Source organism: Macrotis lagotis, chromosome 3, assembly GCF_037893015.1.
Source record: "Macrotis lagotis isolate mMagLag1 chromosome 3, bilby.v1.9.chrom.fasta, whole genome shotgun sequence".
Taxonomy (NCBI): Eukaryota; Metazoa; Chordata; class Mammalia; order Peramelemorphia; family Peramelidae; genus Macrotis; species Macrotis lagotis.
In genome coordinates, this window is record NC_133660.1 from 63,318,127 (window position 1) to 63,345,227 (window position 27,101).

General features: G+C 34.6%; 1 protein-coding gene across 1 annotated transcript in view; it reads left to right on the plus strand.

Moving 5' to 3' along the window:
* Positions 1 to 27,101, plus strand: part of TACR3 (tachykinin receptor 3) — a 97,766-nt gene that overhangs the window by 64,669 nt on the left and 5,996 nt on the right. Inside the window, exon 4 of the mRNA XM_074228769.1 lies at positions 21,174 to 21,370. Within this exon, the coding sequence (XP_074084870.1) occupies positions 21,174 to 21,370 (197 nt within the window). The remainder of the gene's footprint in view (positions 1 to 21,173; positions 21,371 to 27,101) is intronic.

Here is a 27,101-nt window from a genome sequence, read left to right on the forward strand (position 1 = left end):
TTTCGAAACTTTTCCTCTCTCTCTGTTATTTGATTTTTTTTAACTCTTCCAGAAATTCTTGTTGGTCTTGTGTCTGATTCATATATTTTTCTTTTCATTGTTTATAATTATTTTGACACAAATGTCTTCTGATTTTTGTCTTGATCTTCCCTGTGGCTTTTTAATGGTTCAGTTCATTTTTGCTGATGTTTGCTCTCTTGTCCAGCCTATTTATTGACTTTTAACTTTATGTGCATACATAAGCACTGGTGTTCCTTTCTGCCCTGAAACCTAACCCAGGGCACCTACTTCCTTATGAGCAAGCTTAAACACTCTTCTCCACCCTGAGACTATGAACAAGGTCCCCAGTCCTCTGTAGTCACAAGCAACAGTGCTCTCCATGGCCCTAGAATTGCACCTGGAACTACCTTAAAGGCAATCTAATAGAATCCTCACCCAACGCCAACAAAAGGTCCCTTGTAATCTCAGTTTGTTCAGTTGTCTGACTCCCTTACAGTATCTGGATTGAGAGCTTTCAAAGTTGCTGCCATCAATATTGTAGTCACTTCTGAGGCCCAGTCCCTGCCAACCCCAACTTTAATATTACAAACCTCTCCTGTCAACCTCTTAAGTTATTTTGAACTGAGAAAATGACTCACCTCAACTTTTTGTTGGCTCTGACAGCCCAGAACTCAATTTGAGACATTATCGTACAGTTATTTGGAGAAAAATGTTGGGAGACTAATAAAGATGATGACTAACAACTTTCAGGGTGATTTAGGAGACCAGGAAAAATTCAGAGTAGCAGTGTTTTCTAAAGGAATATAATGTGAGATGCAATTTGGTGAAGTAGATAAAGAGCCCTTCTCAGAGACAGAGAGAGCTAGATTCATAGTATTTTTTTTGCACACATATGGCTATGTTAACCCAGGGAAGTCATTTAACAGTTCTATTCCCTGAGCAACTTTTCAAAGAATCACTGGTACTGATAGAACAAGTTTCCTCATTGGTAGTTTTCTAGACTAATATAATCATAGGTCTGATCCTTCCCAAAAGAAGTAAATGATTTCAAAGTAGAGTATAGAGAAGAAATCACAAATAACTGAAAGGCTGATGACGTTTTTCATATCAAAAGATTTTTACTGAAATGATCAAAAGACTTGGGGGACTTAAAAGGACTATATAATTAGGAGGAATAAAAAGGACTAAATAATTACACAACAGGAAGTTTCTAAGGAGAATCTATTCATTTTGATGATTTTCCCATTCAATTCAAAGAGGTCACAAAACTTGAACCTCTGTTAGGGGTATCTGAATAAATGAAGATATCTGTCACATTTGAGATTTTAAAAAAGGGAGCCCCAGAATTTGAGATGCAGAGTAAGCAACGATTTCATTGAAATTTGCATTACTGTTTAAAGGAATAGTACAAAGGAAGTAACATACTAAACTACAGTGATCAAATTTATTTTCCCATTTTAAGAATCCCTGTCTTAGATCAATAAATCTATCAATAAGCATTTATTGTACCAGGCACTACACTCAGTACTAGGGATAAAAAGGTCAAAATTAGTCCCTGCCTTCAAGGAGTTTGTGAGACAACATGCAAATAAATACATAGAAAGCAAGTTTTATATAAAGGATAAATAGAAAATAATTACAAAAGAAAGTCACTTGAATTAAGGGTGTTGGAAAAGACTTCCAGTTTAAAATGGGGTTTTAATTGGGACTTAAAACCAAGGAAGTGAGTAGGCAAGCTGAAAGAGGAGAAAGAGCATTTCAGACATGGAGTATAGACAGGGAAAACAAAAAGTTCTAGAGCTGAGAAATGAAGTATCTTCTTCATGGAAATGCAAGTGAATTGAAGAGTAAGAAACCTGGAAAGATGAAGGGGAGTAGGTTATAAAGGGCTTTGAATGACAAACAAAACATTTTTGTATTCAATCCTGGAGACAATAGAGAGCCACTGGAGTTTATTGAGCAGGGGGTGGTGGTGATGACAAGGTCGAATTTGCAATTTAGGAAAACCTAGTCTTTAGCTGAATGGAGTGGGATTGAGGAAAGAAGGGGGCGGTATATTTGAGAGATATTGCAAAGGAGAGTCTAGAACAACAAGAAGTGAAGTGAGTTACCTAGTCATACAGCTAATATACATGATGTAGGACTTGAATACTTGAAGAACTTGAAGGCTTCTTGTTTCTGAGGCTAGCTCAAGGTATTATGCACTACACTATGCTGAATTGCTAATCTTTAAAACACAAGGAAATGCTCAAACTGAAACAATACAGATAGTTTATTCTTTCAGTAATGATTCAGAGAGCACTTTAGGATCTTTTAGTGCCCTAAAGTAGAAGTCTCCAGAGTAGAACATGAGCACCCTCAGTGGACAATGGCATGACCCTAGGGTCTAACTGATCAAAAGATAGAGAGATGGGTTCCATCTCAGGCTTATAGTAATAGCCAGTTTTTTGCCTATAACCCAACCCCATCACCTTCTTCCTGCTTACTGGACAATTCTACCTACTTTCCCCCCTCCCATGTCTGACTTCAAATGGTTATCCAATTTGTTATCTTCTCCATGAGTTCAAACCTGAGGATGATTATAACTCAGCATGGTTTCCTCCTCTTGTTTATCCAGCATGCTGGGTACTTTGAAGCTGGCACCTGCCCAGGCAGTTGGGTCCATACTCAGAACACTGGATATGAAATATAAACCTTGCTCCTTAGTTTAGCTTTAGGAAAAAGTAGTAATATTAGATGAGTTGACAAGAACAGGTTTTTATATGTACCACAAATCACAACATTATTTCCATTACCATCCCAATTCATCTCCTTTTCAACCTTCTATGTTTTTATCAAGGGCCACAACATCCTTTCCAGTCTCCAAGTTTTTAACCTTCTGTTAACCTTGACTCTTCAGCTAAAACTACAGATCAAAGTTGAGTTATCTCCTAATTGTCAGTCCTGATGGTATTTTCTTAGTCTTCATCTTTCTTGATAGTCTGTAGACCAATTTCTTTCCAACTTTACTTTGTCTTCTTTGTTGAAAATGATGCCCATATGTTACTTGTAAAAATTCTTATATCAACAGACTTGAAAACAATTTTCCCCGATTTAAAAATCTCTAAATAAAAATTTTCAGAGGGTTTTGAACCAACTTGTTAAAAACATAAAAATGTAACATCTTTTTCATTACTGTGCCAGGACAGCTGATTGAAATCAGGAAAGATATAAAATGTATTAGACAAATTTAAACAAAAGAAAATGAATGAGATTTAAAAGCATTATGATTTAGGAAACACAATTAAGAATGAACTTCCATTTGGATATATGTATCTCTGTGAAATATTTGCTTTTTTTTTTTTACTATGATAACCATCACCACCAAATATCAAAAATTATTTATAAAACACTAGGTCTATGGGCATGTCCCTCCATAGAAAAGAAGTTGCTACCCATGGCATCAGCGTTTTATAAATTATTTTTCTATTGCTTTCTTGACTTTCAGCAATGTTTTCAGTGATCTCCATTGCTTCCTGTTCAGGACTCAACTTAACCAGTTTGTGTTCTGGGGAATATAACTTCAAAGAAAGAAGATCAAATTTTTCTTGAATTCTCTAGCTTGTTGTAACCCAAATTCAGAGTGGAAATCTAGAGAAAATTTCCAATGATGTGCTAGTAAATATTTAACTACTAAGTCTTCAAAATTCCTGGCATACGTTTTAGTCTAGATTATTGACACTTTCTCCATGACTTTCTTATATCTAAAAAATCAACAAAACAAATTAAGAATTTGTAGCATTTAATGATTTCTGAGTTATAAAAACTCACAGTGAAAATTTACAATGGTGGAAACCAGAAAAAAATGGTTCTAGTCTATCCCCTAAAACTCTCTAAAACAAAGCTTAGGCACTGCTCATGTTTAAGGTCTTCCCTAAAAGGAATTATTAACAGAGTTTCTTCTAGAAAAATGTATTTTATGTTTTTTTGGCTTTTATATTATAGTATGTAAGGAGTGTAGGAATACCTAACACACAGAAGACTCATAAATGCTCACAAATGCTTCAAGCAAAAAGGTAATCCATCACCAATAATATACTTTCCCACAACTATCAAATTCATATTTTATGTATAACTCAGTTGTGTATTTGAGCAATTCACAGAGTCCAGACCTTATGACTAGATTGCCACGACTCTTCAGTCCTTACAGGTTCTTGATGGGCCTACTTAAGGACATGTTTCCCTCTGAGGGGCAGTGTCACTGTAGAAAGTACCTTCTGCCAAACAGAAGCAGGCTTCTGCTTCAGGAACCCCTGACTCCTAAACTCATATGATTATCACCAATATTAGAAACTTCTACTTCTCAGAATTGAAACTCAGGGAAAGAAAAACAAAACAAGCAACTGTGGACAGTCTCAGAATTACTAAGGCAAAAAAAGATTCTCGTTGCCATTTCCTCTTGGGGAGAAAGGAATTACCCTCTTGCTCCCCCCAAAAAATATTTCCCTTGGAAGCTTAAGGAAAAACTGATACTATACCTGTCCCAAGAGAGAGTAGTCCAAGGAAAAAGAGGTGGAACCTTTCTACACTGGGAAGGTTCATCCAAAAGAGTGAATCTTTCATGATACTTTAGTGGTCATTCTTTTTTCACAACTTCCAGTGATGGAGGTACACAAGGGACCAATTAGAAATTCTCACATCATCTCAGAAGAGTAAAGTGTTTTCCCCTTAGTAATTGGCCAGTGCTCTTTATTGAGCCCTATTGCTTCTGTAGGAAGGCTTAGAATAATTGCTAATTTAGATATTGTACTAAAATGCAAAAGAAAAAAATTCTTATTAATGTATATTAATAGAGTGATGTATGTGGTAGAACATAATGAGTAAGCTAGACCAAAGGAGGAATTTTCTAACAAATGAAACTTTTGCACATTAGAATGAAATTCTTCCTCTTGGAGAATTTAAGCAACAAATAGATTCTCACATTATTATCTATCTGAAACATTTTAATTTTGCAAATAGCCACTAAGTTCATATTTCTGAAATTTTAGGATCAAAGAACACAGGCTTAACATTACAAAGGCCTTAAAGTTTTAATTCAACTCCATTTAATGGATGAGAAAATGGAGGTCCCAACAACTTGTCCAAGGCTGCATAGTTCCATTAATGTACACAATATATTCAACTCACATTTTCAAACAACTGAACACCTTCACTACATATTTTGCTTCAGTACTATTTCCTTCTATTTAGAACCATTCAAGTTTAAGATTATCTCTTGCATGTCTCATTCTTTTCATTAACATTCTGCATAGGCTTTCTCTTCTTAGTTTTATCTTAATTCATTGCTGCAAGGACTTCCAGTTTCATCAGTGTGGGTACCTCTTGTTAGATAGGCAGTACTCGGGTCAGCACTTAACTCTTTGCAAGTTTCTGGGTCTAATTAAAAAATAATAATTATCTGATAGCCAACCTCTTTGATGAAGGATTCTCTGCAGTTAACTAAGGGAAGTCCCTGGATTAAAAAAAAAGATCTAAAGTCTATCTATTTCCATACCTAACTCCTTTCCAGCTTGGGTGATGCTGCCAGAATTTATATTCCATTGGCATAGCCGTCAAGAACCCAAAATCACTTCTTTAATAAGAATAGAAGAAGGGTTTTATGGATGGGGACAGGAAACATGAAACCAATTGGGATTACAGATCACTAAATCTAGAGGTGGAAGAGATGGTAGAGACATCAAGTCCAACCCTCTCATTTTCAGATGAGTAAACAGTTCCAGAAAAATTAAATTATTTGCCCAAAGTCATACAGGTTGCATGTGACAAAACAGGATAAGAATCCAGTTCTTCTAATTCTTGAATCTGTGTTCTTTCCATCTTTACCATGATATCTCTAAAGGGTTCCATGAAAAAAAAAACTCATCATTTAGATGAGAAGCTGATTAAACCTATTCCTTCACCACATCTTGATGTACATATTGTTTTTATGGATGTCATATATACACAGATATGCTCATCTAACACTGAACATTCTCTAATACTGAACCAAAGAGTTCCACCACATCAAAACTGTCTCTAATTCATACCACAGTCTTATGTGGATTCATAAAGCTTAGTTTGTCAGAATCACCCTCAATTTCTTGCCCTATAGTTGAGAAAATTGAGTTTAAAAATTAAAATGTATTACTGAATGTGACAGAGTGGAGCACATTGTTCATTCCCAAGTAATATTCATACTATCTGAGGTATTTGAAAAAGTCTATTTTTCTCATCTTTTCAAAAGAGATCCAGAGTTGGAAAATTTCATCTGCAAATGTAGGGAGGTGGGTAGCTTTTGAAATTTCATATATTTAATTATTTGAATGATTTATATGCTTCATTTAAAAAGATAATTTTGCAGTACATATATTTCTTGATATTTCCTTTCATTCTATAAGGGTCCAATAAGCATTTTATCACACCCTGCTTTTTGTTCCTCTACACTTCAACTGAGATCTATATCAAAAACCATAAAAAAAATTCACTCTCCTCATCTGAACATGTCTCCCTCTTAGTGCACTTTCTAAAGTTATAAAGTGTCAAGACATGTGCATGCATGTTTGATATGTCATAAATAAAGCAAAGAACATGATTTGAGGTCTGCTTATGGGATCTGTCCACTGAACTTTACAATCAAATTCCATAAAAAATGACAATGAATAAAACTGTCCTTAGAATAGGTAGAACTACATAGTTCTTTCATTGTGTTTTGGAAGTGAGTATGTATCTAAAGAAATCTATGACTATAGGAACCATAGAACAGAGGTGTCAAGTGAGACTTGAGCCAGAGTAAAATTCAGTTGGGAAATATTTAACAAAATTTTTAAAAAACACAATTTTAAATCAATAAGAAGCCTTCAGGGATCCTTAATTATAGTTAAGTGAACTCCCATTTCTATTGAGTTTAAAACCACTGCCCTAGAAAAAGGCAGATCTGAAAGTTTTTGCATTTGGCAAGGAATCAAGGTCAGGAGGCAGTAAGATCCTCTCAAATTGTATATTTATTACATACTCCTCTCTGATTTATGAACATATGGTGCTCCATTGCCAAGTCATTCTATTTTCCTTGACTCAATATTTCCAAAGGCAGATATAATTATGCAAACCCTGATGTTAATGACTTCAAACTTCTTTGACCATTCCTTTTGTAAGAAATTGCTTATGTAGCGTAAAATTGAATTAAAACTTTTAGCACATCAGATACATATATTCATGTATTTATATGTGTGTGTGTGAATAATTATGCATGTGTCGCTGCTACCTTGTTCTTCATTTTCTTTTTTTTTTGCAAGGCAAATGGGGTTAAGTGGCTTGCCCAAGGCCACATGGCTAAGTAATTATTAAATGTCTGAGACCAGATTTGAACCCAGGTACTACTCACTCCAGGGCCAGTGCTTTGTCCACTGCACCACCTAGCCGCCCCCTTGTTCTTCATTTTCAATGAAAATCATGACATTAGGGAGGTGCTGCCATGTCAAGTACATGAATTGGATTTGAGTGAGGAGGTTCAGGACAAAGTTACCAGGCTCATTTGTCTCCTCTGGAGTCATCTGGTCCAGTGACTAGATATGAATCGGTATGACTGAAGATAGTCCTGGATGTAAGGCAGGCAGGGTTAAGTGACTTGCCCAAGATCACTCTGAGATGGATATGAACTCAGATCTTCCTGTCTTCAGTACCATTGCTCTATCCACTGGGTCACCTACCATCCTGAAATATACCCTGAAATGTATCTCATCTGATCTCAGAAGCAAAGTAGGGTTGGGCCTGGTTAGTACTTGAATGGGACATTGCTTAGCAATATAAATATATAAACATTTCCATATGCACACACACACACACACACACACACACACACACACACACATATATATTTACCACATACACATATATAGTCATAGCAAAAATTTTATGTACCTCCACTAAATAGGAAACTTCAAATCAATTCCAAAAGGACCATGGATTAAATATAAACAAATAAATGAATGAAACTTTTCTGCTAAGTTATTAAGTCTTGTTGAGAGGATAATGAGTTGATGAGATAGGTGAAAAACCTCAGATTAGATTTGGAAATGGAACTTAATGAGAAAATGTTAACATTTAACTATTAACAGGGTTAAAGAACTTGTTTCTTGGAACTTTGGTCTCTTGGTAGTACTCAAGGTCATGGCTAAGTAATAGCCAAAAACTTGGTCTCTTGGGAGATGGAATGTGAAAAGAAATCCATCCCTCTTCTAAGTAAGGTGGGCTTCTCATTTGGCAATACAAAGTAAAAGACAAGCAACAACTACCTGATCAATTATATGCTTTCGCTTTTCCACTATCTATTCAAACAATTTCTGTTCCTTCTGGACTGGACAGAAAACTAATTTCCTTCTGAAATCTTAACAGCAAATTGAAACTAATGACATTTTTATATTGAATACATTTTAGCCAAAGAGTTTTTAAAAGGGGTCAAGGCAAGTAATTGAAGAAAAGACCCTCATTAGTAAAAATTATTAAAACAACTAATTACTCTTCATGTCTTAACTTTTCACAGGCATCCAAAATTCCCTGGTTTGCAGGGTGGACCACATATTATAAATAGATGATATAGGTATTTACTTTACATGTTTTAATTTCAGGAGAGCAAGTAAGAACCTCTAATTCCCAAAATACTTTCCTTCTCTATTCTATGGTATTTAAACTTCCTTTAATAGGATATAGATGTCTTCTTCAGTCATAATTAGAACTAAAGTTTAGCATATAAATACCCATGAGGGAAGAAATTTATTGACTTAATATTTATGTTGGTATTGACATATCCATATATGCCTTATATACATGTTTGCATTGACTTATATCACATATAACATATATTTTCCTGACTGAAGAGTAAATTTAAATGGGGAAAGCTTTCTGGCAGGACAATCCACTAATTAAATGTTAGAAAATAAAAATAAAGACTCTAAGGAAAATTCTTCTATGTTATATATTTTCCTGGGGATAACTCTGTTGTCACTGTAATGGGTAAATTATTAATTAGTCAATCAACAAGCAATTAATTGCTCACATTTTAATGAGAGAGTGGTAAACAACAATACCCATACAAAAGATAGACAGAATAAATTGAAGGTAACCTCACAGAGAAGGCAACAAATAATCAAATTCTCTCTCAAGGTTAAGGCATAATTTTTGAACCATAGGATGAAACAGAAAAAAAATGCTCTCAGATGGAGAAAAAGAGATCCTAGGACATTGGCATGAGGGGTAGCAGAAAGAACTCACTTCTGCCCTTCACAGGTTGCCTCCCAAATCAACACATTTATCGAATGCTTTCTATGTGTTAATTACTGGGACTGCTATGAAAACAAAATAATCCTTGCCTATATGGAGTTTACATTCCACTGTGAGGAAGAGGAATTGCACATGTAAAGAACCAAGTACATATTGTATAATTTGGGGAAGGATGGACAAACCTGAAATATAGAGTATGTGAGATGAGACTGAGGAATTCTGAGAGGTAGAGGCAAGAAGAGAGAGAGAGAGACTATCCTGGGTCTGAGGGCAGACTTTATAAAAGCAAGCCAATAGGCGATGGAATGTTGAGTTCTAGGAACAAGTAGAGCAGTTTGTTTTTGTTTTTGTTTTTTTCTGAAATGCAATGCTTAGAAGGGAAGAGTAAAATAAAATAAATCTGAAAAGGAGAGCCATTTTATGATCAAATGATAATTAAATAGATGGGAAAAATAAATATTGATTCCTATAAATTGTTATTGTTAAATTTTTTTTTTAATTTTTGCAAGGCAATGGTGTTAAGTGGCTTGCCCAAAGCCACACAGCTAGGTAACTATTAAGTGTCTGAGACCGGATTTGAGCTCAGGGACTCCTGACTACAGGGCCGGTGCTCTATCCATTGTGCCACCTAACTGCCCCTATTGTTAAATATTATTAAAAGACATTGACCATAATAAGTATTTTTAATCCAGATAAATATGGGAAATTCCTCACTAGGCAATGCTATTATTTTTTTCCTTTCCTTGAGAAATATACCATATCTTTAAGGCCTTGGATTTCTCATACAATAAAATATGATGTACAACTAAAATGGTTTAAATGAAAAAATTTTGACAATTATTTTGACCTTTTAGCCATTGTTATCATGCTTTTATATTTATTGCATTTCAGCCATTATTTTGCTCATCATCCTTGTCTCTTCCTTGAGATCAAATTGCCTGATTGGAAAAGGGAAAGGAAAGTCTATTTTATCCTTTGAATGACCATAAAACCAATGATATATAAGCCACTCCAACTCCAAATAATGGTGATATGATTCCACAATTGTTGCAAAAGAAAACAATCCAGTAATGGTAATGGGCAGAAGGGTTGAAGTGATAATTAGTTCCACCATGCCATTTGTTGATCTAACAGAAAAGATTGGGAGAGCTAATGAATTCCCAGGACATATGTGTGTATGTGCATGTGATGTATGTAGGGTGTATGTGTACATATAGAGTTTTTTGTGCTTAGCACTGTGCCTAACATGGAAGGTACTTAATATGCATTTAATGGATTAGAGTATGAAAGTCAGAGAGATAAAGACAGCGAGACAGAGAGACAGAAGTAGAGACAGACTCCTTGAGTCTCACAAATTTTTATTAAAAAAAAAAAAGAGGTAGGGGCAGCTAGGTGGCGCAGTGTATAGAGCACCGGCCTTGGAGTCAGGAGTACCTGGGTTCAAATTCGACCTCAGACACTTAATAATTATCTAGCTGTGTGGCCTTGGGCAAGCCACTTAACCCCATTTGCCTTGCAAAATCTAAAAAATAAATAAATAAAACAAAAAAATAAAATAAAAAAGAGATTGACAATGGAAAAATTACCCTCAAATATTTCAAATATTAGATACTATCAGTGAAATAGTAGAAATAAATCATAATTCATAGGACACAGTATCCAAAAAAAATAATAAAAGCCATGGTCTTATAATCTACTTGCAAATAAATAAAATTTAAATAAGAAAGTAAAGTAGAAACTCTAATGCAAGGACTCAAAATCAACCTCAGGTCTTCTGAAACTTGATAGAATGATACAAATGACCAGAATGTTGCCAGGGAAATCCATACCCTATTAACAAAGAAAAGAATACAAAGAAAGCACATTTTATATTTAGAGGATGCAATCACATTAGTAAATAATGTAGGGTATTTGACAGAGACTCAGGAAAGAAACAAAAGTCATATTATTCTAAAAACTACAGGTTCCTTCTACAGCAGAATGAAATAGCTGAAGAATTTAAGAAGCACAGAATTCAGGCATGACATGGTAGTGATGCAAAATTTCAGTTCTCTCAAAGATGAGAAGCTAACTAAATTTTTGTTTGTGTTAATGATGATTTCATTCTTCAAGAGATGAAGAAAGAAGCAAGAGGAGCTGCTGCTCTGAATTATTTTCTGATCAGGAGCAAGGAATTAGTTGTTGAAGTAGAAATAATGAGACCCTTGGAAGTATGCAATAAATAGAATTTGTGACAGGGGTGGGGAGGGGAGAAGTTGGAACTATTCCAAGATTAACACTAAATTTCAGAAGAGTAGTTTCAGAGTTTAGAAAAAGTTGAAAATGAATAATCTGAACACCCAGAGTTATATAGGACATCTACCCAAGAAGAATATGAAGATAAAAGAATGGATCATGGTGCCACAAAATAATTACAATGATAAGGAACATGTAAAATATTCTAAAGATATTCATATGATTGCACAGAGAACTCATTAATCAATTTATATTTTCAAATATCATGTATAAAAAATGCATGAAAGGAGATAATATTGAATACAAAAGAGCAGCACAAATCCAAACTGAAGCAGCAGCACCAGAACTAGGTGGTGAGAAGATCTAATGATGAAAAAAAAGGAATTTTAGTGAGGAAAGAAAAGGAACAAATAAAGGCTAAGATTGCTGCTAAGGAAAATAGAATGGCCCTTTCATATAGCGCAATTTTGTGATGAAAGGGTCAGAAAAAAATGTTTTCACTTGGATAAAATGTTTGCCAACTCATGAAGGCTGTTTTAAGATACTGTTTCTTTCATGGATGAACAATTTGATCCTTGGAAAGAGTTTGAAAAGAATTTTGGCTTCATAGAAAGCACTAAAATATCTTTAAAAACATCAATTTTCAGGGAGCATTTGAACAGTTTGAAAAGGAAACACACTGTGCCTCAAACCATTTTTGCAATGGATTTGAGATAATACCTTGTTTGCACTTTAATAATTTAATGGTTTAAAGGACATAAAATAATTCATTAATTTGAAATGTGTTAAATATTGATTATGAAACAATTTTGAGTACACAAAATGCGATTGAGAATAAGGGTCCCTCAGTTAATTTGCATAGAACTGTTTTAACACAACTGGGAAAAACTAACAAAATAAAAATCATAAAACTGTTTAGTGAATATGAGATAATTAATTAAGGACTGTTAATTTCACATGAGGAGATGTGATGAGTTTGTACCTGGTACGTGAAACCTGAGTCCCTGAGCTGTAGGAGGGTCTGAATTGGCTGAATTAAGAAGTTATTATGGTGAAAAGAGAATAGACAGGAGAGTTTCACAGAGTAGACACAGTTTCACAGGGTGTTGAAAAGTAAATGTGAGTTTTTTTAAGAACCCTTTAGAGAACTCAGAAGCAAAAATAGTCAGCTATCAAGAAAACTTTATTATCAGTTCTTGATTGGTTGAATAAAGTTGAAGTTCAAGTCTTTGCCTTTTGATGAAGCCTATAAAGAGAGGTGAGAGGTTAATTGTGCACTATAATACTCTATCCAATTTCTTAAATAAGAGCACTAATCTAGAGACAGCAGAAGCCATTTATGTGACCTAGAAAGATTTGAATATTGTACCTTTTAAGTTCTAATGTTCACCAGAGTCTTTTGATATATGGTCTTCTCAGTAACATATGCAGATTGATTTATCACAAAATAAATAATTGTGCCACAGAGAGAAGAGTTCTCAAATATTAAAATATGTGCATTCATAAAAATATTAAAACAAATCCCTAGTCATGCCTCATTGCAATTGTGCCTTAGGCAGATAGCTGCCTTGCCTACTCCTAGGCTTTACTTGGCTCTAATGAATTAGATGCCATCTGATTTCTCCAAAGTACATTTTATTCATACATTGTATTTTTAATGACCCTTCAGCATTTCACTCTTACCAAATGGAGTCATGACCATTATTATACAGATAGTTCTACCAAAAAGGAAAAGAAAGAAAAACAAAATAAAATGGAAAAAATAATAAGAAAATAATGGAACTAAGCCATGTAAAAGGGACCAAAAGTGAAAAAATAATAATAAACATGAAGATAATGTTCAATTTCCAAATTCAGACAATGGAGATTAATATCAATTGATCTAAATTTGAGCCTATTCTTTATCAGATAATCTTAAAAAAAGACTGTCCTCAAATTATATTATTTTTAGGGTGTAAACAAGAAAGAAGAGATATTTAGAAAGATGCTGCATCTTTCTCTTCTTCTATTGCCAAATTTATGTTCCTATTATGTGTTTATCATAAATTAATGTTATATTGTTCTATGCAAATGCCCTATCTTCCATACTAAATTGCAAACTTCTCAAAAACAATAAATATATATTATTTATTTTTTCATTGACTAAACTTGAGTTGTCATTAAATGAGGTCAACTCCTCTTTGTGCATCTTCAGCTCAATTACATTGCAAATCCTCATTTCTACTCTTCATCCTATACAACTGAACTTTCAGAAAATAACCTTATAGAAAAAAAAGAAAGGAAATAACCTCATAGGAATGGAGCAGAATCTCCAATCAGTGCTATAACCAATGCAACTGTAGCTGTCCTGAAAGATCTTCTCATCCCAAAAGAGTGATCCTTTGTTGCATAGGATAAAACTAAGCACTCTTTTTTTAAGGTTTTTGCAAGGCAAATGGGGTTAAGTGGCTTGCCCAAGGCCACACAGCTAGGTAATTATTAAGTGTCTGAGGGTGGATTCAAACTCAGGTACTCCTGACTCCAGGGCTGGTATTCTATCCACTGCGCCACCATCTGGTCATGTTCTCAAGGTTTACTTGAGTCTCATTTTTGCTCTGCAAATGTTCCAGACTGCCCCAAAAGTCACCAAGGTATACCAATGAAATAAAATCTGCTGGTCTAGAAATTTCCTGTTTTTCTATAAATATCAAAATTGTAAATAACACCAAATCTGGAACCAAACTATCATATCACAGTAGCACTAGCAGTTTCTCCCTTTTTAGATTTCTTTTCTTTCCATGTTTCTCATTACTAGGAAAGAAAATAATTTAGCCTTCCTTCATGGACCTACAGGACAATGGTTCCTCATCAATGAGGGAGTAAATATCCTTCATTCGTTCACATGAAGCAGTTGTTGCCAGTGTCCCTTTAAGTCTCTGATGTGCTGCATATGTCGCTACCCTTGTCCATCATTCTCTGCCCGGGGCTCTTCCTCTTTGCTCTTTTCCCAGAGGACTGGTTGGTGCCAGTAACCATTCTAGTTGTACTCTAAACCACAATGATCCAAGCTGTTCTTTGGAAGTCCTGCCAGGAGGATCTGCTGGCTCTTCCATTTTTTTTTTTTTTTTTTACTGCATCTCCACTTAGAGATTGAATTTAAAAGTCTAATCTGCCTAAAGATTCTCTTACCTCTATTAAACAAAATCTTGGTTCCAGAGATTTGCAGAGAGGGAGTGGCAGGTGAGGCAGAATTGTGCCTCACCTCTGATTGTGAAGGGTTTAACTTGGCACATACATGAAGGGTATGACAGGTATATTCATTCAACCCTTCACAGTCAGAGGTGAGGTTCAGCTCTGTCTCACCTCACCTCCCAGTCTTGTTCATATCATGAACACTAATGGTCAGACTCCTCTTCCTAGGTCAGCTTGTCTGCCAAAGCTTCAAAGCCTTCTCCGACTTATCTACTCTAAAGAAAGTTGTGGATTTTTTTCCCTCTAGAGATCCTAGTAAGAGTCTGCTGATAGATTTCAGAGACTCTGTGAACTTAGACAGGGGAAAAAACATATTTTTATTTACACTATCTCTAAAATTACCATCTCCTTCAATTAAGAATTTTATTTTTAAATTCTAAGAATGTGTTCATGGACTTCCCAAAAGGGTTCAAGAGTCAAAAAAAATGTTAAGAACCCATGTTCTAGAAAGGCACAGATTAATTCACTGCTAAACTAAACTTTATAATTTCCAAGGGTCAAGAATTTATCAGGGCTCCTCATTCCTCATTGGAAACAATAGTTTCTAGTGGTATCAGTATACATTGGGATACTGCTTAGAATGTAGAGTTCAAATAGAAATCTGGCAATCAACCCTATTATAAGTGAAATTCTGTGATTTTTTCCATACAAGTGACTATCAGATAATAGAAGAAATATATGTATTTATATTAAGAATAATTCCCTATAGCTAGGCTATTTGGATATTTATAATCTCACTTGCTATATTTAGTCAAACATTTAGCTAATCCACCCCTAAAAACCCTAAATTTATTGAATTTTGGGTCCCTCTGTGGTTGCCAAGGTAGCCTCAGACCATCCCTGACATAGAGGATATTTCAGACCTTTCCCAGTTTCTTCTTAAGCCTGTCCTTGATTTTTAAAAATTTTTCCAATTAAATATTATGGAAGTTTTTCAACATTCATCCACATGCATATGCATATTTTAAGTTGTATAATTTCCTTCTACCCTCCTTTCCCACCCCCTTCGCCTCATGTGAATATTATACATACGTATTTGTGTTTAACATATTTAAATTAGTCATTTTGGTATGAGGAATTAGGATTAAGGGGAAAGAAAAAAATTTTTTAACAAGTGAATGTAGTGTTCATTCAGATTCTGTAGGGTTTTGTGTTTTGTTTTGTTTTGTTTTTCTTCCTCTGGATTGGGACAGCATTGCCCATAACAAGTCTCCCAGGCTTGTGCTACTTCTCCGAACTGCTGAGAGAAGCTGCATTCATCAAGGTTAATCAACTCACAGTGTTGTACAGGATTCTCTTGGTTCTGTTCCCTTCACTCCGTATTAGTTCCTGTAATTCATTCCATGCTTTTCAACCATTCATGGTTTCTTACAGAACCATAGTACACTGGATAGACCTTAATCATTGAACAAAATTCACTTTCTTGCTTTTCATGAAAAAGTACACACCACTATCAGACATGTCCTCCTCAACTTGTCTTCTCCCCTTCAAACTTTTTTCAGTCCTAATGTATTCTCCTCTCCTTTTTTTCTGGAAAAGTTATCTTTAATTTTTAGCAAAGTTAATACCATGTGACTGTTCCATTTATTCCATTCTCTGGGAATTTGTTCCTTCAATTACCCCCCTCTTTTTCTGACTTGGTTACTATCTCTTGATATCGCTGTTGGTCTATCTTTCTGCCTGTCTCTTTCTCACTTCATCTCTCCTGTCTCTCTATTTCCATCAGTCTCTCCATTTCTCTCCATTTCTCTCTATTTCTGTGTCTACCTCTCTCTCTCTCTCTCTCTCTCTCTCTCTCTCTCTCTCTCTGTCTCTGCTCTGTCTCTCTCTCTGTCTCTCTCTGTCTGTGTCTGTCTGTCTCTCTCTCTCAATCCTTTTCTAGTCATCAATTTAATAAGTGACTTGGACAAGTATTTAACCCTGATTATCCTGCATCCAGGGCCATCTCCAGTCTTCCTAATTCATATCTGACCACTAGAGCCAGATGGCTCTGGAGGAGAAAATGAAGATACAGCACTCCCTCACTCAAATCCAGTTCATGTGCTTGTCATGGAATCACCTTCAAGAACGAGGGACAAACAACAGTTTAATATTGATTCAGCAATTCTGTAAAATCTGTCCTTTATCTTCATCACTCTGCTTGACCTATTGTTTCAGGGGGTCAACTTCCTGATTTCAAAATGTGTTTTCTTCAGTTTTCATTCTCCCTGATTCCTTGCCAGCATTATATGTACCCTAGACCAACATCTCCTTTTTTAAAACACTTTCATAATTGTGTCCTTTCCTTATTCTCCTACATCTTTGATCAGTCCTTCTCTAGGCAAAGTCACTCTTTCAAAAGACACATGAATGATGATAAATGAATGATAAAGCAAATATTAACTACTTAGCATGTGTCAAGCATTATACTAAGATTTTGGGGGGAAGAAATAAAAGCAAGTAAAACAGACTCTACCCTCAAAGAGCTTATATTCTAACATGGAAAATAACATAAAATGGAGATAAATGGTATGTTTTACATATATAGAAATAGATACATGGCCACATGATATGGAGGCTGCAGGTGGTACTATGGAGATATGATTTATGATCAAAGAGGGGGAAAAAGGCAAAGCTCAACCAAGGACCCAAATTCTTGAGGAAAGTGTATGAGAAATATGGTCCAAGATCAGGCATCATTCTTGTTACAGAACTATTTATACATGGAATAAGCTCCAGATACTATATCCAGATATCTAGTAGATCCAGAGGTCATAGAATCCTAGAACTAGAGATATTGAGAATGCATGGTATAGATGTGGCAGTTGAGACCTTGAGAGACTAACTTTACAGGGAATAAGCAAAGCTAGGATTTCAACTCTAGTTCCAGAATTTGTGAGGTTGCCTGAGATGCTTTCTGTCAAAGACCCTCAATTTTTCTAGTCCTATATTATTCATGATTATCAGGTTTCTAGAAGCTCATATTGGTCTCAGCAGTCTTCCAATAGACTCTTAGGTATTTAGGGGAAGGATCCAGGGTTTTAATTCCAACCAGGATCAAGTGCCACCTCTCATTACAATTGATTTTGAACACAAGCAACCAGAAAATTAAAAATAATTCCCAAGAATCCTCTCATTTCTAAAGGAAAAATTCACCCCTGTCTTCTTTGATTTAGCTATTGCTTTTTACTTTAATCTCTCTGTTCTATTTTATTTGACCTAAACTTAGAGCATTCACCCACATTAATTCAAAGTGATAGGTAGGAACAACTGTATGCATTTTAGCCTAACCCATCTAGGAGTCAGAGTTAAAGGTTTTTCTTTCTTCTCCAGCAAAATGTACCTACAGCTTATTATAAGAAGTCATAATGTGACCTGTAAATTATTCCTGTTTGTCTGTGTAGGAGTATATTATAAAGCTCTGAAATAGTTCCATCCTTCTTATAGACCTGGTATTTCTTGACACTAGCCCTCTGCAGCTGCCTCCACTTTACTGCCAAAGCAATAAATGAGCTCCATGCCCAAGATAGGAAGAAAAAAATGAGAGACTATCATCATAAAAAATTCTATTAATTGTATTCCTGAGTGTTCTTCCAGGTGTCTGAAGTGCAGTGGTAGTATTTGGTTCCATCTCTCTATGTGATCAGTGTTTGGATGAAGATAGAATGTGAGATGAGAAGACTGTCTAGAGCCAGCTATATCTGCAACAAATACAGGATTGGTTTGGAGACTGTTCTATCACTATGAAGTGCTGTTTGAAAGCTGATCTGTAATAGGAGGGAAGGGAGAAATGGAGATATTGGGCTGGCATTGTGTTGAAGACCCATGGAGAAAAATTGGCCCATACCCTGAAGCTAACTTGCGTTTTATCAGTTACTTGCCCAGAAAATGCTAAAGCATTAGGGCTTCAGCACATCCATGCTGAATATCAAGATATTTTGTCCATTTGTTAGTATTTAGCTAGTTACCCAGAACTTGGCCTGTATATATGTGAGCTTTATAGCCAGTACTGTGAGGGGGAGCTGTACTATTATCATTCCCATTTTACAAATAAAGAACTAGCCACCATCCTCAAGGAGAATATATTCCATTGGGGACAAGTAGAAAAATAACATGGAAAGGACTGATCGTTACATTTAGTCTAACTTCAGTAGCCATTTAGTGTAATTTTCATTTATATTTCCCTCCCCTAATTCTATTTTTACAATGAATTTAATATAAAGTTAAATTTCCTAATGTATAATCAATATTATTTAAGCATTTATCAAGTATTTCTTAATAGGTTAAGGATACAGGTAGATATAAAAATGAAACCATCCCAATACTTTGTGGTAGGGAGCAGTAGGAGAGGGACATGAATAAAAATAAGCAAATAAAATATGTAAAAAGTCATTAGAAATTTATCTACCTCACAGTAGAAGTAACATTTGAATTGAGTCTTCAAATAAGCTGGACAGAATGGTGAGGAAGGATTATATTCTAGACACCAGCACAATGTATATAAAGACACAGAGAGGAGAAATGGAATTGTTTACAGGCCAATTTTATTAAAATATCCACAGTATGCAGGAAGGTAACATGTAGTAAGACTGGGACGAAGATTATGAAAGAATTTGAATGATAAAATAGAAGCACTTGTATTTCACAGGACATCCTAGAGGCTATCCTGCTTCTTCCTCTTTTTTATGTTATTTTATTTTATTTTTTCAATTACATGCAAAGATAGTTTTTGACTTTCATCTTTTTGTAAGTTTTTGAGTTCCAGATTTTTTTAACTTCCCTCCCATCCCTCCCCCTTCCCCATGACAGTGAGTAATCTTACATAGGTTATACAATTGTTTTAATATATTTCCTTATTATTCATATTGTGAAAGAAATATGAGAACTAAAGAGGAAAATATGAAAAAAGAAAAATATAAAAGAAGTTTTAAGAAGTGAAAATATATGGTTTTTGCCTGCATTCTGATGCCATAGTTTTTTCTCTGGATGTGGATCTGCCTCCTACTTCTTATAGAAGAAAACAATATAGAACCTTGACTGAGAGACATTTAAATGATCAATTGATTTAAAAGATCAGTCAGAGCAGTTATAACGATGAATATAACATACAAGGAAATCATCACAAGCATTTGAGGACATGAAAAGGAAAGGTTTAAAATGTACAAAAAACTTCTCACCTCTGAAATAGAGGGTCTACAGTGAAACACAAAATCAAGGCCCTTACTCCTTATAGCTACAATTGAGATTCTATATGTTGTTGACCTGAATTTTCAACTGCAATTGTCAAATCAATTAAATGTCAGTCACTTGCTTAGTGGAGAGAGCAAATTCTTAGGGATGCTCTGCCTTCAACTTGGTTTTCTTGTGTTCCAGTTGTCTGTCTATAGAATTATACCTCCTAAGACTCTAAACTTTATCAGCTTCCTTCTAAATCTCCACCTTAAGATAAAGGGACATGTTCACTATTTGAATAATTTGGTTATATATTTCCAAGTCATATCACCAATCCCTTCCATCCTCAAACTATTTCTAAGTCAAGACCTCTATTGACTTGGATTCTAGTCACGTGCTCTACATATAGCATGAAAGAAAAAATTTTTAATAATTATTTGTAGTAAGAAAGAAAAAATTATTTATTATTCTTATTTAATAATTAAGAGGTATGTTAACACTGATATTAAGAAGATAGAACAGAAAAGCACTGATTCTAGAATCGCATGACCAGAATTACTATCCTGTCTCAGATACTATATAACTTTGGACAAGTCACCTCCCTTTTACCTTACACAAAACCACCTGTGTGACTTTGTATATATTGTTTAATCTTCCTGGACCACAGTTTTCCTAACTCCACAATAAAAAAGAGTACCGAAAATCAGGAATAGAGCTAGGAGAGGATTGAAGGTTGGCCAGCTTGGGACTCTGCTCCAATATTTCCACCTTGTGTAGAACTCATCATTGGGGGAAGGAAATCAACATGGCGATGGGATCTTCTAGAGTAAGACTACAACTAAGACATGAAGCTGAAGTCACTTTTAGGGGAAAATTTTGTATATCAGTTATTAAAATCTGATGTTAATTTCAATTCAACAATTCTTTATTGAATGTATCTTGTGTATAAGAATACTATGACAACTTCAAAACAGCAGTTCTATATATACTTGACTCATGATTTTGATAAAAATTTCTTTAGAATTTCCTAATGGAAGAGCAGCTAGTTAGCATAGCAGATAGAACATTAGCCCAGGAATCTAAAGGACCTAAGTTCAAATCTGATCACAGACAATTGGTACTTATTACCCAGGACAAGTCATTGAACCCCAATTACTTATCAAAATTCCTCATGGAAAGTTGTGAATTTAAGAGTAATTTTAATATATTTTTATTATTTAAATTTTAATACATTTTTTAAAAAAATAATTTCTCCTTTCTAGGTGGTGAAAATGATGATTATTGTTGTGGTGACATTTGCCATCTGCTGGCTGCCCTATCACATATATTTCATCATTACTGGAATATACCAGCACTTGAATCGATGGAAATACATCCAGCAAATCTACCTGGCTATCTTTTGGCTGGCTATGAGTTCCACCATGTACAATCCAATTATCTACTGCTGTCTCAATAAGAGGTAAGAGTGAAATGAACAAATGAATGAAAATATAACTTCATTATAAATTGTGTGTGCAAATACATTGAGCTCTCCTTCAATCATGACATCAGTTTCCAATAGGAAGGAAAAGAGGAGGGGTTATATAGATGTTTATAAAACTTCTTTTCATTTTGGCATTAAAAGGAACTTATATTGTTTTAAGAATCCCATTATAATCAAAGAAGATTTATTCAATACCTACCTACCTTGGACTAGTCATTGGAAATGCAAAAATCAAAATGAAAGTAGTCCCTGCCCTCATGGTATTTACAGTCTAGGGTGGAAAGACAGCATATATATATATATATATATATATATATATATATATATATATACATATATATGTATATATATATATATAGAGAGAGAGAGATAAAAAGTAACTGATTCTTTTTAAAGGTTTGATTTACCTGCTCTTCATAAAGATCAAATTTCTTTTGAAGTCCATGATTTTGTTTAGTAGAAATTTTGACAGTCAAATGTTTTCAGTTTTTAAGAACTGAATTAACACTTATTACACAAAATATCATCCATTTTCAATTAGAGGAGTAATAGTAGATTCTCTTTTTATCTTATCTTTTCTCACTTGTTACCCCACCCCAACCAGAAGTCTTCTTGATTCAAATAATGTTTGGGAATTTTTTTATTTAAATTAAGTATTAGAGTGAAATTACAATCAAACTTGAAATACATCTCAAAATAAGTTAGAAAGTAATTGTTTCTGTTGTCACCATGATCTACTTTTTTTTCTTCTTTGGAAGACCTGACTCACAGAATGACCCTTATTATATACACTTCTACCAAATTGTTCATTTGGGGGCTTTTTTTCAAGGCAAATGGGGTTAAATGACTTGCCCAAGGCCACACAGCTAGGTAATTATTAAGTGTCCGAGGTTGGATTTGAACTCGGGTACTCCTGACTCCAGGGCAAGTGCTCTATCCACTGGGCCACCTAGGAGCCCCCAAAGTTGTTCATTTTGAATCTCACTTCTAGTCATCTCTTCTTTTCTTCTATTAAAAGAAACTACATTCTTTATGATAAACTGTTTACATATTTTAAATAATCTGAGAAGAAAATGTTCAATGAATTTTTAAAAGATTTTTCTTTACAGAAACTTAAGCCTGTTGGATGATTTTATATAAAATTTTAATTTCTTCCCAGGAACTAACCAACACTAATTCAAAATCGATAAACCTTCCAAGAAGAAAAAAGTTTTTTCTTTTATTTTTGAAATAACACAAAGAAACATATTTTGAACAGGACATGCTTGTTGAATCTTGGAATCCGAACCTTTGAAGTAAGAGGTCACATCCCCCTTTACCTAAAGTACTGTGAATAAATCTCTAAAATACTAGTCTCTAAGCTTTTTTGATCATATCCCTTTAAGGAAAAAAAATCGAGTGTACACCTATTATATTTGTATTTACTTATACATTTTATGCAAATGCTACTGTGATAATAATTATGTACTTTAAAAACTTACACAAAATAGAAATAAAAGAGAAATAGTATGTTATATTAGATCCAACAGACAGCTATTTGGAGTTTGCTGAATAGGGGATGTACATGGGCAGCCCAGTGTTTTGGGAAAATCTTTTTGGTGCTAGGAGGAAAGGTATTGTGTTGGAGAGAGACAGATGAATCAGAGTGACATTGTAAAACTATGCCCCACTCACAGAAAATGTGAAAGGTAGAGTTCTTACTTATCAATTCCTGCCAGCACAGAGATTGACTTTAGAAGGACCCCTACCTCAGCCATGAGGTGGCTTATGGGATTAGAATGGGTTAGGGTGCTGGAATGGGGTGATTTTCCTAGTTGTATCCATAAACTATTGTTGTACCCCAAAATTGTGATTGCCAATGTCAGAGATACAATCTTCTTAAGGTACCACGACCTGGTATGAAAGGAGGAAAGGATTACAATAATGAGACCTTTGGAAGACAGAAAAATGGGGAACTGTGGAATAAAACTAAGTGCATTTATTTTGGATATAAGCCTTATAATGAACTATCACAGGGAAGGTAAAATACATTCTCTCCCATTGGGGTTTTGTTGTGATTCTCTTGGGATATGAACTAGGGTCCCTTGGAAAACCATCCCAGAACATTGCTGTAGAAAAAAAATAAAAACTACCATTGTTTTAGCAATTTATTGCAGAGCTTAAGGTAGCTAACTTGACCTGAAGTGGGCCATGTAACCCTTGACAAGTCACCTAACTTTTGTTTGCATCCATTTCCTCAACCTATATAACAGCATCTACCTTCAAGAGTTATTGTGAACATTAAATTAAATATTGAAGCTTAGGACATTGTACTTAATATGTTCTCTTTCCTTTCCTCTTTATGAAACAATTTAAACGTCCTTCCTCCTTTTGTGATCTCAGCAGAAATGCTTGCCAGTTTTTAGAAATTTAAAAGTATCTTTCCCTTCCATCCTACTTTCCAATTCCATTTAAACGTCTTTCCTAGGTTAAAAAAAATCAAGCTTTTTCTTTTTATTTTGTTAATTATTTTCATTGCTTTTCTCCATAGCCATTCAAAATTTTTCTTTGGAGTTGTGGAAGTCTAGCTTTGGAAATAGTACTCTAATAAGGACGTTTCTAATTCCATGTATAGGAACCATTTTACTTTGTAATTTCTATATTTCAATAATATGATGCTCTAAACACCATATTGTTGCTATTTTCAGTCCATCATTCACTGTTACCCTTAAACATGCTAACCCTTTTTTGTAATATTCATTCAGTCTCTATATAGCCTGTGTTCTCACTTGAATAAATAATAAGTAATACATTTCTAATTTATATTTAACGTGTGCTTATTATTTGAAAAAGTACTAAGCACTAGAGATTAAAAGATGAAAAATAACAGTGGTTTTCCATAAGGAGCTTGTAAGGTAATGGGAGGGAGGGAGGGAAGTGAGGTGGCATAGTAGATAGAGCACCAACCCTGGAGTCAAAAGAGAGTTCAAATTCAGCCTCAGATACTTATTAGCTGTGTGACCCTTGTCAAGTCAGTTGACCCTTGCTGACCTCAATTTCCTCAATTTCTGAGTTGAAAAAATAAATGGCAAAACCCTTCAGTACCTTTGCCCAAAAAAATGCTAAATGGGGTCATTAAACAACTGAACAAGGACCTTCCAAAGGTCATGGAAATAATCATTAGTTTTTGTTCACAATGAATTTGTGGGCCCTCAGGAATTCACTTAACTTCTCTCAGACTCAAGTTTCTTACCTGCTCAATAAGAATCCTAATAGTACCTATCTCATAGAAGCTCTATATAGAAATGTTCATTTTTGTTATACCCTTTTTACATAATCCATATTTATTGTTTCTTTAAGGTGATAAAGCTGAATCTAATCCAGACATTGTAGTTCGTTTTTTAAAACTGATGTTAAAGAAATTAAATTTATTATTCCATGCCTTTATATTATTTTTTCAGAGAAAAGAACTGCATTTACACCTTCCTAAGATATAGATTAGACCCTAGTTGCTGAAAAAAATAGCTTTTATTAATTTTCTTAGGAATCTGTGCTTGTGAGGAAAATATAAAATATATTTGCAACTGGTAACTATTTACCTTTCTGATCCAGTAAAATAGAAAGGGTTAGGCATATTCATCACAAAAGAATAGAGTGGAGGGAACAGCACATTTTGGGAAATTAATATCAAAAACTGAAAGTCTTTTAGTCACTCAGTGTGTTTGGAATTTATTTCTTCAGCAACTATTGATTGAGTATGCACCATTTGCCAAGAACTCAATGTGCTAAGTATTGGGAAGATAAAAATTAAACAAGACATATACTCTGCCCTCAGATAATCGGGAAAGATTCATAGGATCATAGGACCCTTTACTTGGAACTGGAACTTAAAAATCATCTAATTCAGCCCTCTTGTTTTACAGGAGAGGAAACTGAGCCTAGAGAGGTGGAGGGACTTGTCCAAGGTCACGCAGGTAGTAATTGAGAGAAGCAGGGTTCAAACCCAGCTCCTCTGAATCTTGATCCAGAACTCTTGGAAGACCTTGAGCAAATCACTTAAATTGCTTGCCTCAAACTATAAAAGGAGGGCAATTAAAGCACCTTACCAAATAGGGTTGTTGTAAGGATCAAATGAGAAAATGTTCAATCCTTGGCTCAAAGTAAGTGCTTATTTCCTCCCCCCAACCCAACCAGCTGGTCATCCTGGACTGGTGATCCTATGAATAAAATGCAAAGAAGTTTATAATAGAATGGTAATAGTTTCACCAGCAAAAGCAGCTAACATTTATCCCATACTGATTTATTTCACTCAACTTCTACACTTAATATACAGTGGTCTAGGATTGGCTGATTCCCTTAGTAGGATTATATAACTTTATACAATCTAAAGATTATAGGATTTTAAACATGTAATTCTATGAGCCACTCTTAGTCTATTTGTCTTAAGTCTTGCAATTTAATCAAAAGGACTATAACCTAGAAAAGAATTGAGGACAGAAAATTGTCTACATATATTCACTGAACTAGTCACCATTGAGAGAAGCTATAATGTTCACAGGAGTCATCAAAAAAGAATTTAAAAATGAAGCCAGAGACTCTGTGTGTGTGTGTGTGTGTGTGTGTGTGTGTGTGTGTGTGTGTGTGTGTGTGTGTGTGGTGTGTGTGTGTACTCAAAGTATGGTTTAAAAAAACAAAACAAAGCAAAGCACAAAGCTGAATTAATGATCCTTATGCAAAGAATCAAAGAGTCAAATACTCATGAGGATTACTGAAATTTGGTTGTGTGAGTTCTGGGTCAAGAATACATATCTAATATCCTATTCAAAAGATATGGGTTAGATAAATGAGGAAGGCTGAGTAACATTGTATATTAATAAAATATATACTCATGTGATAAAATCCAGGAACCAAAAAACTAATTGAAATTCAGAGAAAGGATTGAATTTTCCTTTTTAGCATTTAATTTATAGTTAGAACCTCTTCTTTCAACAAATATTTATTGAGTACAGAGAGCATTCAAAGGGAAGATCAAGAGAGTTAAAACAAGATGGAGTATATCACTGGAGCATATTGCTGATCACCAGACCAACAACAACAAAGAATTAGATGAGAGCCTTAGGAAAGAAATTGCAAGTAGAGACCAGAAAGTAATGTTAGGAGACTTCAATTATCCACACATGCTGAACCTCACTTTTTACCAAAAGCAGATTTGCTAATAATTTCTTGTCCTATCTTAATGAAGATTCCATTTTTCAAAAGGAAGATGAATCAATAAAGGGAAGTCTTTTTCATGATCTGATTCCCACTGAAAAAGAGGAATTCTTTCTAAAATAGGATAGGAATCTTGGGTAAAATCAACCATTCCATTTTGAAACCCATCCCAGAGAAGAAGAAAACTACAATAGTTAGATGCACAGAACTCAATTTTAGGAAAGTAAATTCCCAAGACTTTGAAGAAAAGATAGAAAGGATCCCAAAGACTTAAATTCTTTAGACATAAACTGAGCCAAGGAAAATCCTAAGTATGAAATTCTGAATCAATCAACAAGCATATATTAAATGCCTACTATACCACTCACTATGGGCTGGACATATTAAAAAAAGAAATTGTTCCTGCATTCAAGGAGCATATATTCTATTCTAAAAATCCAATGAATGCACATGGAAATCACCAACTAAATTAGAATTTTTTTTTCAGCTATAAGGAAATGAAAGCAAGGAAGGATAA